The sequence below is a fragment of the Anolis carolinensis genome, unplaced genomic scaffold (genome assembly GCF_035594765.1).
Source record: "Anolis carolinensis isolate JA03-04 unplaced genomic scaffold, rAnoCar3.1.pri scaffold_15, whole genome shotgun sequence".
Lineage (NCBI taxonomy): Eukaryota > Metazoa > Chordata > Lepidosauria > Squamata > Dactyloidae > Anolis > Anolis carolinensis.
In genome coordinates this window covers 3743681-3757195 of record NW_026943826.1, presented here as the reverse complement: position 1 = coordinate 3757195, position 13515 = coordinate 3743681, and the positions used below count along the sequence as shown (strand labels likewise).

Below are 13515 nucleotides of genomic sequence, written 5' to 3'. Positions count from 1 at the left end.
TATTATAACTATTATTATTATATATAACTATTATTATATTGCATTATTGTGATATATTACTCTTTTATTAATATATTATAACTAATCATTATTATATATAACTATTATTATATTGCAATATTGTATTATGTATTATTCTTTTATTCATATATTATAACTAATTATTATTATTATATATAACTATTATTATATTGCACTATTGTGTTATATATTATTCTTTTATTATTATATTATTATTATATATAACTATTATTATATTGCATTATTGTATTATATTATTCTTTTATTATTATATTATAATAACTATTTATTATTATTATTATTATTACTGTCTCTTTCTCCTTCTTCCTGCGAGGGCGGTCCTTGGCCGGCTCCTCCCATCCTGGCTTCCCGGCCGCGCGAGACGGTGACACCGACCAGGCCGCGAGAGGAGCCGGGGCCTCGATTAGCCGCGCCGGCCGGGGGGCGTGACGTAAAGCCCGGCTTGGCTGCCCAGCCTCCCTTCCTACCTCCCGCTCGCTCCTTCCGCTCGGAGATTTGAGGCAGCGGCGACGACTAGGCCGCCAGCGCAGCCGGGGACTCGAGTACCTGCAGTAACCGGGGGGCATGAGGTAAAACCCGGACTGTATGCCGAGCCTTTCCCGCTCGCTTCGCGGTGTATGATCCTCACATTCAGGCCGCAGATGAAGCCGTGGACTGGAGTAGCTGCCGTGAGGTAAAACCCGGCTTGGCTGCCGCGTCCTTCCCGCTCGCGTCTCCTCAGCGGTTACACAGAAACTAACGAGTTGGGCCAGAAACGAAGCCGGGGACTCGCGTGGCCGTGGCAGCCGGCAACAGTCTCACTCCAGAAGCGAGAGTTAGGCCGCAAAGGAAGCCGGGGATTCGCATAGCCGTGCTAGCCGAGGAGGGTGAGCCCAAACCCGGCTTGTCTCCAAGAGCCGTCCCGCTTCGTCAAAAAAATTTTCTGCCTTTGTTTTATTTCCATCTCGTCACCGTTTTGTTCCTTTCCTCATCCGTGATGACTTATTATAAGGGAATGACGACTGTAGGAGCTGAGTAGTGGTGGCGACTAGGCCGCGAGTGAAGCCAGGGACTCGCGTAGCCGCACTGGCCGGGGACGGCGACTCCAGTGGCGGCCGGTCCTCCCACTCCAGGCCGGTGCTTTTGGGCCCGACAACCACCTTTTGGACAGCAGCGTTTCCTCTCCAGTGGCGCCTCCATGTGGCTCCAGCAGCGGCTGAAGGGCCTCCCGGGGCTGCTGTCGAGCAGCTGGGCCCGGCGCTTGGTGGCCTTCCTGGCCTTCCTGTGTGTGGCCTATTGGTACCTCGGAGGGGCCTTGCCTGGGCTTTGGGCCTGGAGGCCTGGGCAGCCAACGGGGCCAGGCCTTTGCTTGCAGGCCGAAACCCGCCATTGGCTTGCGATGAAGGAGCGCGGCGAGGCCTATCTCCTCCCGCCGGACAGCCAAACCCATTTGCCGCCATCTTTGGTAGGCAACGGCTACATCGTACTGGACGTTGGCTCTAACCGGCTCTGGCTGACCGCTCCGGCGTCCGGAAACGGCCCGTCACCCACGGCGGCGGCTCCCGTTGACGTCCAAGCTTTGGCTCGACTCCGTTTCGTCGGCAACACCGCAAACGAAGCTCAATCAACCGCCGTTGTGTTCCGAGATGGCTCCGTCCGGTCGGTGCGTTGCTTCGCGAACGGTCAAGCTTGCATCACCATCCGGGAAGAGGTCCTCGCGCACCGCAGCCGGCCACATTTGTACGTCCAGCGCTTGACCATCGTCAACCCTACTGACCACTGGGCTTCTTTCGAGGTGTCCGGCCTCAACAGCGCCGCCGAGGAGCAACGCAGTGACCGCCGGGTCTTGGGGTCCTCCGGCCGGGCCGTCTCACCGTCCGGAACGGCCTTCTTCTTTGCCATGGCCACAGCCGCCAAGGCGCTGTCCAGCCGTGTCCAAGTGGGGCCCAAGGCCACGCTGGAGGAAACGCTGCTGACCGTTGTGGTCCGGAGCGCGGTCGAGGCCGGGCGGTCCGAGAAGGAGGCCCTGGCCAAGCTGCGAGAGGCTGCCCGCAAGGAGCTGGACGAGGCCCTGCGCCTCCCCACCGAGGACCTGCTGCAGGAGCATCGGCGTGCCTGGGCCGACCTCTTCGTCTCTGGTGAGGGCAGACGGTCAAGAGCAGGGGTCCCCAAATCCGCGGGCCGGATGTGGCCCTCCAAGGTCCTTTACCTGACCCGTCCTAAATTTTAGACTTACGGTTGACCTAAGTCTACCTGGTTTTTGGAGGTCTCCTTGCTTACCTAGGTCTTATGAGCTCGTCTAGATGGTCTTTGAAGGTCTCTTTGCTTACTTACGGTCTTATGAGCTCATCTAGATGGTCTTTGGAGGTCTCTTTGCTTACCTACAGTCCTATGAGATCATCTAGATGGTCTTTGAAGGTCTCTTTGCTTACCTACGGTCTTATGAGATCATCTAGATGGTCTTTGAAGGTCTCTTTGCTTACCTACGGTCTTATGAGCTCGTCTAGATGGTCTTTGGAGGTCTCCTTGCTTACCTAGGTCTTATGAGCTCGTCTAGATGGCCTTTGAAGGTCTCTTTGCCTTCCTACGGTCTTATGAGATCATCTAGATGGTCTTTGAAGGTCTCTTTGCTTACCTACGGTCTTATGAGCTCGTCTAGATGGTCTTTGAAGGTCTCTTTGCTTAGCTACAGCCTTACGAGACCATCTAGATGGCTTTCAGAGGTCACTTTCCTTACCTATGGTCCTATGAGACCATCTAGATGGCCTTTGAGGGTCCTTTCCTTACCTATGGTTTTATGAGATTGTCCAGATGGCCATTGGGGGCCCCTTTCCTTATTTATTTATTTATTTATCTATCTATGGTCTTCTGATGGCCTGATGAGATCATCTAGATGGTCTTTGAGGGTCTCTTTCCTTACCAATGGTCTTATGAGACCATCTAGATGGTCTTCGAGGGTTCCTTTCCTTATCTATGGTCTTCTGATGGCCTGATGAAATCATCTAGATGGTCTTTGAGGGTCCCTTTCCCTACCGATGGTCTTATGAGACCATCTAGATGGTTTTTGGAGGTCTCTTTGCTTACCTATGGTCTTATGAGATCGTCTAGATCAGGAGTCCCCAAACTAAGGCCCTCCAAGGTCCTTTACCTGACCTCTGTCCTAAACTTTAGACTTAGGATTGACCTAAGTCTAAAATGACAGCAATCCTAATTTTGGACTCTTTAATCATAGTCCAGACCCCCAACAGTCTGAGAGGCTGTGAACCGGCCCTGTACTTAAAAAGTTTGAGGATCCCTGGTCAAGAGCAATGCGATCTCTTGGGAAATTATTATTATTAGGGAGAACCTCATCATTACATTATTACAGTAGAGTCTCACTTATCCAACATAAACTGGCCGGCAGAACGTTGGATAAGCTAATATGTTGGATAATAAGGAAGGATTAAGGACAAGCCTATTAAACATCAAATTAGGTTATGATTTCACAAATTAAGCACCAAAACATCATGTTATACAACAAATTTGACAGAAAAAGTAGTTCAATACGCAGTAACGCTATGTAGTAATTACTGTATTTACAAATTTAGCACCAAAATATCATGATATATTGAAAACATTGACTACAAAATGCGTTGGATAATCCAGAATGTTGGATAAGTGAGACTCTACTGTATTATCATATTATTGGGGAGAGCATCATATAATAATAATAATAATAATAATAATAATAATAATAATAATAATAATAGGGTGAGCATCACATTATTGGTGATAACATCATCGTTATATTATTAATATTAGGGAGAGCATCAGCATTATATTATTATTGGGGAGAGCATCAGCATTATATTATTATTGGGGAGAGTGTCATTATTATTATTATTATTATTAGCGAAAGCATCAGCGTTATTATAGGGAAAGCATAATCATATTGTTATTCTTATTAGGGAGAGCATCATATTCTTATTGGGGAGAGCACCAACATCATATTATTATTAGGGAGAATGTCATTGTTGTTATTATTAGCGAGAACATCATTTTACTATTATTAGGGAGAACATTATTATTATTGGGGAAAGCATCATATTATTATTAGCTAGGGCATTATCGTTATTATTCTTATTGGGGACAGCATCATCATTATATTTTTGTTTTTGGGGAGACCATCATCATCATCATGTTATTCTTATTATTAGGGAAAGCATCATCATTATTATTAGCAAGGGTATTATTATTATTATTCGGGAGAGTATCATTGCCGTTATATTATTCTTATTGGGGAGATAATCATCATCATCATATTATTATTCGGGAGAACCTCATTATATAATTATCATTGGCAAAGACATTATCATTATATTATTAGGGAGAGCATCATCATCACCGTTATATTCTTATTATTAGAGACAGCATCATATTATTATTATTATTATTATTATTATTATTATTATTATTATTATTATTATTATTAGGAAGAGCATCACCATGTTATTATTCTTATTGGGGAGATCATATTATTATTACAGTAGAGTCTCACTTATCCAACATAAACAGGCCGGCAGAATGTTGGATAAGCGAATATGTTGGATAATAAGGAGGGATTAAGGAAAAGCCTATTAAACATCTAATTAGGTTATGATTTTACAAATTAAGCACCAAAACATCATGTTATAGAACACATTTGAAAAAAAGTAGTTCAATACGCAGTAATGCTATATAGTAATTACTGTATTTACGAATTTAGCACCAAAATATCACGATGTATTGAAAACATTGACTACAAAATGCATTGGATAATCCAGAACGTTGGATAAGCAAGTGTTGGATAAGTGACTCTACTGTATTATTATTATTATTATTATTATTATTATTATTATTAGGAAGAGCATCACCATGTTATTATTATTATTGGGGAGATCATATTATTATTAGGGGGAGTATCATCATTGTATTATTATTAGGGAGAGCATCATCTAATTATTGAGAAGAGCATCATCATTATATTATAATTATTAGGGAGCATCATCTAATTATTGAGAAGAGCATCGTCATTATATTATAATTATTAGGGATAGCATCATGGTTGTTATATTATTCTTATTGAGGGAGAATCATCATCATATTATTAATATTAATATTTTCGCTTATCCAATGTTCTGCCGGCCCGTTTATGTTGGATAAGTGAGACTCTACTGTAATATTATTAGGGAGATATAACTGCTGGTAGGCTGTTAGGAATTGTGGGAGTTGAAGTCCAAAATACCTGGGGGCCCAAATTTGCCCATACCTGGGCTACCCTAAGTCGATAGTAGACTCAGAGGCCCGAATGTGATGATTTTTTAATGCCTTTTAAATTTATTTGTGTGTTTTTGTATTTGATATTACTGTATGCTGGTTTTATATCTGTAAGCCGCCCCGAGTGCCTCTGGGGAGATGGTGGTGGGGTACAAAAATAAAATTATTATTAATATTATTATCACTGACACTTTGTTTCCCGCCCTCTCTCCCAGGTGTGGAGGTGCGGAAGGTGATGGACGCGCACACCCCTGCGGGCGACACGGTCAACCTGACGCTGTACTACGTGCTGTCCACGTCCCCGGCCCCGCTGCTGGACCCCTCGGTGGGGTCCGAGGAGCGGGAGCGGATGGAGGCGTCGCTGGGCTACGCGGACCCCTGCTTCAGCGGCCATGCCACCATGCACGCAGGGCCGCTCTGGCCGGGACCGCTCTCCTCGGTGGCGCAGGTGTTGCAGCTGACCGGCCTGTGGCGGCTGACCCTCCAGAAGCGGGGCTGCAAGGGCCTGGTGGCGGCTGGGGCCCACGGCGTGGTGCAGGGCATGGTGCTGAGCTTCGGCGGGCTCCAGTTCACCGAGAACCACTTGCAGTTCCAGGCCGACCCGAATGTGCTGCGCAACAGCTACGCCTTGCGCGGGATCCGCTACAACAAGGACCTGATCAACCTGGCCGTGCGGCTGGACGCGGAGGGGAAGCCCTTCCTTCACGCGGCGGTCGAGGTGCAGGAGAAGCCCGTGCGGCTGTACGCCTGCGAGGGGGGCTGCGCCAACGACCCCGTGGAGCTGACCTCCCAGCCGCACGGGCACACCTTCCCCGTCATGGTCACCCGGCCCATCACCCCGCTGCTCTACATCTCCACCGACCTGGTGCACCTCCAGGACCTGCGCCACACGCTGCACCTCAAGGCCATCCTGGCCCACGAGGAGCACATGGCCCAGCAGGACCCGGGCCTGCCCTTCCTCTTCTGGTTCAGCATCGCCTCCCTCATCACCCTCTTCCACCTCTTCCTTTTCAAGCTCATCTACAACGAGTACTGTGGGCCCGGGGCCAAGCCGCTCTTCCGGAGCAAAGTCTAGAGCCCTCTCGGACCTCCGGAAGCAGTGTTCCTTGCTTTGGAATCAATAGACTGTGGGTTTGGGGAACAGCCACTGTTCTATAGCAAGGTCTAGAACCCGTTCAGAGCCCTCTTCCCTTGGAATCGATGGACTGTGGGTCCGGGGTCAAGATGCTGTCCTGGAGCAAAGTCTAGAGCCCTCTCGGAGCCCCTTGCTTTGGAATTGATGCACTGCTGGTCTGGGGCCAAGCTGCTCTTCCGGAGCCAAGTCTAGAACCCGCTCAGAGCCCCGGAAGCAGTGTCCCTTTCTTTGGAATCAATAGACGGGGTTTGGGGAACAGCCGCTGTTCCAAAGCAAAGTCTAGAACCCTTTCAGAGCCCCAGAAGTGCCCCTTGCTTTGGAATTGATGCACTGGTCTGGGGCCAAGCTGCTCTTCTGGAGCAAAGTCTAGAACCCGCTTGGAGCCCCAGAAGCAGCGTCCCGTTCTTTGGAATCAATAGACTGTGGGTTTGGGGAACAGCCGCTGTTCCAAAGCAAAGTCTAGAGCCCTCTCGGAGCCCCTTGCTTTGGAATTGATGCACTGCTGATCTGGAACCAAGCTGCTCTTCTGGAGCAAAGTCTAGAACCCCCTTGGAGCCCCAGAAGTGCCCCTTGCTTTGGAATTGATGCACTGCTGATCTGGAACCAAGCTCCTCTTCTGGAGCAAAGTCTAGAACCCACTTGGAGCCCCGGAAGCAGCGTCCCTTTCTTTGGAATCAATAGACTGTGGGTTTGGGGAACAGCCGCTGTTCCAAAGCAAAATCTAGAACCCTCTTGGGGCCCCAGAAGTGCCCCTTGCTTTGGAATTGATGTACTGCTAGTCTGGGAACAGCTGCTGTTCCAAAGCAAAGTCTAGAACCCATTCAGAGCCCTGGAAGCAGTGCCTCTTCCCTTGGAATCGATGGACTGTGAGCCCAGGGCTAAGCTGCTATTCCGGAGCAATGTCTAGAACCTGTTCAGAGCCCCATAGGCAGCGTCCCTTCCTTTGGAATTGATGTATTGTGGGTCTGGAGCCAAACTGCTATTCTGGAGCAAAGTCTAGATCCCCTTCAAAGCCCTGGAAGCAGCATCCTTCCTTTGAAATTTATAGAATTTCAAGGGAAGAGTAGAACTAAATTGTAATTCATCTTGTTGGGATCTTCCCTTTGTTCTGGAGCAAAGTCTAGAGCCCTTTCTGAGCCCTGGAAGCAGTGTCCCTTCCTTTAGAATTGCAACACTGTAGGTCTGAACCCCTAATCTGGAGCAAAGTCTAGAACCCATTCAGAGTCCCAGAAGTAGCGCCTCTTTCCTTGGAATTGATAGGCAACTACAGGAGTAGCCCCAAATTAGAATACATATTTCTGGGATTTTCCCCTTTATTCTGGAGCAAAGTCTAGAACCCTTTTGGAGGCCTGAAAACATCCATCCATTCAACTATATAGACAACTTTGGGGAGTAACGACAATGGAAGAGTAGAAATTGTAATGCATCTTGTTGGGATCTTCCCTTTGTTTTGGAGCAAAGTCTAGAACCCATTCAGAGCCCCGGAAACAGCACCCCTCGATTGGAGTTGATGTAATGTGGGTCTGAACCCAAGCCGCTGCTCCTTTGTTCCGGAGCAAAGTCTAGAACCCTTTCGGAGGCCTGAAAGAAGCATCCTTTCCTTTCAAACATATGGACAACTGGGGAGAAACTACAAGGGAAGAGTAGACGTAAATTATAATGAATCTTGTTGGGATCTTCTCCTTTGTTCCGGAGCCAAGTCTAGAACCCATTCAGAGCCCCAGAAGCAGCGTCCCTTCCTTTGGAATTGATGTCTTGTAGGTCCGGAGCCAAACCGCTCTTCCCAAGCAAAGTCTAGAACCCGTTCAGAGTCCCAGAAGCAGTGCCACTTTCCTTGGAATTGATAGGCAACTACAGGAATAGCCCCAATTTGTAATACATCTTTCTGGGATCTTCCCCTTTGCTCTGGAGCAAAATCTAGAACTCGTTCAGAGACCTGGTAGAAGCATTCCTCTTTGGAATTGATGTGAAGTCTAGAACTCTTTCGAAGCTCAGAAAGCAGCCATCTAATCAAATTTATGGACAACTCTGCGGAGAAACTACGTACATCTTGTTGGGATGTTCTCCTTTGTTCTGGAGCAAAGTCTAGAACTCTTTCGGAGGCCTGAAAGAAGCATCCTTTCCTTTCAAACTTATGGACAAGAAGCTTCCTTTCCTTTCAAACTTATGGACAACTCTGGGGAGAAACTACAAGGGAAGAAGAGAAGTAAATTATAATGCATCTTGTTGGGATCTTCTCTTTTGTTCTGGAGCAAAGTCTAGAACCCTTTCGGAGGCCTGAAAGAAGCATCCTTTCCTTTCAAACATATGGACAACTGGGGAGAAACTACAAGGGAAGAGTAGACGTAAATTATAATGAATCTTGTTGGGATCTTCTTTGTTCCGGAGGGAAGAGTAGAACCAAATTGTAATTCATCTTGTTGGGATCTTCTCTTTTGTTCCGGAGCAAAGTCTAGAACCCTTTTGGAGGCCTGAAAGAAGCATCCTTTCCTTTCAAACTTATGGACAACTCTGGGGAGAAACTACAAGGGAAGAATAGAAGTAAATTATAATGCATCTTGTTGGGATCTTCTCCTTTGTCCTGGAGGGAAGAGTAGAACCAAATTGTAATTCATCTTGTTGGGATCTTCTCTTATGTTCCGGAGCAAAGTCTAGAACCCTGAAAGCAGCATCCCTTCCTTTCAAACTTATGGACAACTTTGGGGAACTAAAGAGCAGCCCCAAAAGTACATGTCAATCCATCTTTTGGGAAATCTTCTCCTTTGTTCCGGTGCAAAGTCGAGAACCCATTCAGAGACCCCGGAAGCAACATCTATCCATTCGAATGTATCGACAACAAGGGAAGAGTAGAGGTAAATTGCAATGTATCTTGTTGGGATCTTCCCCTTTCTTCTGGAGCAAAACATCCTTTCCTTTTTTGAATGTATGAACAGCTTTGTGGAGAAACTACAATGGACGAGAAGGCAAATATAATGTAAACAATGGAAAGGTTTGCATTCTATGGGCAAAGACGAGGGCGATAATGAGATATTAATGCAACTCTTTTCAGGTTCGATCGCATTGGGAAACGTAATGTGCATAACTACTGGAATCCTAGGAATATATATGAATAAATTTCCCTCTTGTGCCTTTTCCCCTCCACTGATTTATAGCTTCACATCCTCTATGACATCAAATCACATCATGACTTTCTTTTTGCTGTTCAAGCCGATATTTGGCCTGGTTTGATTTTGTTGTTTTGCTCTCGCCATTTGATTTGCGTGCGCTTTTAATTTATTGTTGGGGAAACGATTGTTGCGGTCCTTTTAAAATACCAAAGGTTGAGCTTTGTTTTGATTTTTTTTCCGACATTAATAAATACATTTCTCTCAAATCGACATATATCTTGCCTTGTCATTGGGCTGAGAGAAAGTGACCTCAAAAACAAGTCATAGGCTCTTCTCTTTCTGCAATTTATTTATTATTTATATTTATTATTTATGCAATAAGTTACAAGCGAATGGTAGATGCAGGGAATGCTGTAGATGGAGTCACAACATAGCTATAACACATAGATAAAATAAGATAAAAATACATATATTATATATATCATACGATCGAGATGTGTATATATATGTGTGTGTGTGTGTGTGTGTGTGTGTATATATACAGTAGAGTCTCACTTATCCAACCTTCTGGATTATCCAAGCCATTTTTGTAGTCAATGGTTTCAATATATCGTGATATTTTGGTGCTAAATTCGTAAATACTGTAATTACTACATAGCATTACTGCGTATTGAACTACTTTTTCTGTCAAATTTGTTGTATAACATGATGTTTTGGTGCTTAATTTGTAAAGTCATAACCTATTTAAATGTTTAATAGGCTTTTTCTTAATCTCTCCTTATTATCCAACATATTCGCTTATCCAATGTTCTGCTGGCCCGTTTAGCTTGGATAAGTAAGACTCTACTGTATGTATGTATATTATATGATCGAGATGTGTGTGTGTGTGTGTGTGTGTGTATGTATGTATGTATATATATATAAAATACAATATAAATATATCTATATATATAAAAGAGTGATGGCATCACGGCGATTCACAAAACAACAAAAGTACAGGCCCCCCAACCTCGAAATTTGACAAGACAACCCATCATCCACGGCTCTAGGTTGATACAACAAAAAGAAAAGAAAAATAAAGTCCTAATTAGAGGGTGAGGAATAATAGTTTTTATCCAATTGCTGCCAGTTAGAAGGGTAAGCTCCGCCCACTTGGTCTCCTAGCAATCCATTCAGCCCAGGAGACAGGCAGAATTAGGCCTCACTTAGGCCTATAAAATACAGATTATCAGATTTTAACTGGATTATATAGCAGTAAGGACTCAAGGCCCTTCCACACAGCTATATAATCCATTTATAATCTTATATTATCTGCTTTGAACAGGATTATCTTGACTCCACACTGTCATATAATCCACTTCAGTGTGCATTTTATACAGCTGTGAAGAAGGGGCCTCATATAATCCAGTTCTGAGCAGATAATATAAGATTAGAAATATACAGTAGAGTCTCACTTATCCAACATAAACAGGCCGGCAGGATAAGTGAATATGTTGGATAATAAGAAGGGATTCAGGGAAAAGCCGATTAAACATCAAATTAGGTAATCGTTATACAAATTAAGCACCAAAACATCATATTATACTACAAATTAGACAGAAAAAGTAGTTCCATGTGCAGTAATGCTATGTAGTAATTGCTGTATTTACAAATTTACCACCAAAATATCACAATGAATTTAAAACACTGACTACAAAAACATTTGACTACTAAAAAGGCAGACTGCATTGGGTAATCCAGAACATTGGATAAGCAAGTCTTGGATAAGTGACATTCTACTGTAATATGAAATAATTACTGTGATAGAATAATACAGAACAATATAATCTCTAAAACCAGGACAGTAAATAAAGAGCAACACTCTGAAAGCAGGGAAATTGGAAATTCCACAAAGGAAACAATCAGGGCCAGCTAACACCTCCCAAGAAAGGATTCTTCGAGAAAGGAAGCTGACAATGGAGTGAAACAGTGTGTATTACCAAAGTCATTATCATTACTATCATTGTGATTATTATTATTATTGTGTTGCTGTGAACTGTGAAAATGAATACAATCTGGCTCCAAGTATTCAAAAACACTAAAATCTGAATATATAAAAATTACTGTGGTACAATAATACAGAACAATACAATCTCTAAAATCAGAACACTAAATAAAGAACAACACCCTGAAAACAGGGGAATTCCACACAGGAAACAATCAGGGCCAGCTAACACCCCCCAACAAAGTATTCCCATCATCAAAGTCTGGAAAATCCTCTGTTTTCTCAGGGCCACAGACAGTAGAAACACATAAAATATCGCAAAGAACACCACTCTGAAAACAAGGGAATCCCAGACAGGAAACAATCAGGGCCAGCTAACACCTCCCAACAAAAAAGCACCAACCCCCAGAGTCAGACATGACTGGACTTAATGTCCACCAGAGGGAGACAAAGCCTTATATAGATGATAGAGATTGTAGTGAGCAAGATAGACATGATAGGTAGGTAGGTAGGTAGGTAGGTAGGTAGATAGATAGATAGATAGATAGATAGATAGATAGATAGATAGATGAATCATAGACAGATGGATAGATAGAGATGTAGGTAGAGCTAGCTACCTACCTACCTAGAAATAGAGATGATAGATAAATAAATAGATATAATGATAGATGATATATTGTGTTATTTTATCTAGCTGTCATCTATATCAATTTATAAGTAGATAAGACAAATAGAGATTGAAATTATAGATAGAGATAGATAGATAGATAGATAGATAGATAGATAGATAGATAGATAGATAGATAGATAGGCAGGTACATTGATAAGATGAATGTATATCTATCTAACTATATATCATATCAGATATCTATTGATCTATCAATTGATCCAACTATCATTTCTATCCATCCATCCATCAATCTATCTATCTATCTATCTATCTATCTATCTATCTATCTATCTATCTATCTATCTATCTATCTATCATATCGTATCAGATATCTATCGATCCATCCATCCATCTATCATCTCCATCTAGCCATCCATTAATCAATCAGTCTATCATATCATATATCGATCCATCCATTCAACTATCTATCATCTCTATCCATCTATTCATCCATTAATCTATCTATCTATCTATCTATCTATCTATCTATCTATCTATCTATCTATCTATCTATCTATCATATCAGATATCTATCGATCCATCTATCCATCCAACTATCTATCATCTCTATCCATCTATCTATCAATCAATCAATCAATCTATCTATCTATCATATATCGGATATCGATTGATTGATCTATCCATCCAACTATCTATCATCTCTATCCATCTATTCATCCATTAATCTATCTATCTATCTATCTATCTATCTATCTATCTATCTATCTATCTATCTATCTATCATATCAGATATCTATCGATCCATCTATCCATCCAACTATCTATCATCTCTATCCATCTATCAATCAATCAATCAATCAATCAATCTATCTATCTATCTATCTATCTATCATATATCGGATATCGATTGATTGATCCATCCATCCAACTATCTATCATCTCTATCCATCCATCTGTCTGTCTATCTATCGTCTATCTATCTATCTATCTATCTATCTATCTATCTATCTATCTATCTATCTATATCTATCTATCCATCTATCATATCAGATATCTATTGATCGATCAATTGATCCAACTATCATCTCTATCTATCTATCTATCTATCTATCTATCTATCTATCTATCTATCTATCTATCTATCGTGTATCCATCCATCCATCCAACTATCTATCATCTCTATCCATCTATCCATCAATTAATCTATCTATCATATCAGATATCTATTGATCGATCAATTGATCCAACTATCATCTCTATTCATCCATTAATCTATCTATCTATCTATCTATCTATCTATCTATCTATCTATCTATCTATCTAATGAGACTCAGTGAGATAT

General features: G+C 42.9%; 1 protein-coding gene across 1 annotated transcript; it reads left to right on the top strand.

Annotated features, from left to right (window-relative positions):
* Window positions 1-364: 364 nt before the first annotated feature.
* Window positions 365-9828, top strand: kiaa2013 (KIAA2013 ortholog). The gene is made up of 2 exons (XM_003230511.4): window positions 365-2159; window positions 5532-9828. The coding sequence occupies exons 1-2, from the start codon at window positions 1220-1222 to the stop codon at window positions 6389-6391; spliced, it is 1800 nt and encodes a 599-aa protein (XP_003230559.1). The 5' UTR covers window positions 365-1219; the 3' UTR covers window positions 6392-9828.
* Window positions 9829-13515: the final 3687 nt, after the last annotated feature.

Bases quoted from the DNA above. Each gene is read 5' to 3' on its own strand.
- kiaa2013 (XM_003230511.4), top strand. From the start codon at position 1,220: ATGTGGCTCCAGCAGCGGCTGAAGGGCCTCCCGGGGCTGCTGTCGAGC. The intron at 2,160-5,531 runs GTGAGGGCAGAC...CCTCTCTCCCAG, and splicing joins GGCCGACCTCTTCGTCTCTG to GTGTGGAGGTGCGGAAGGTG.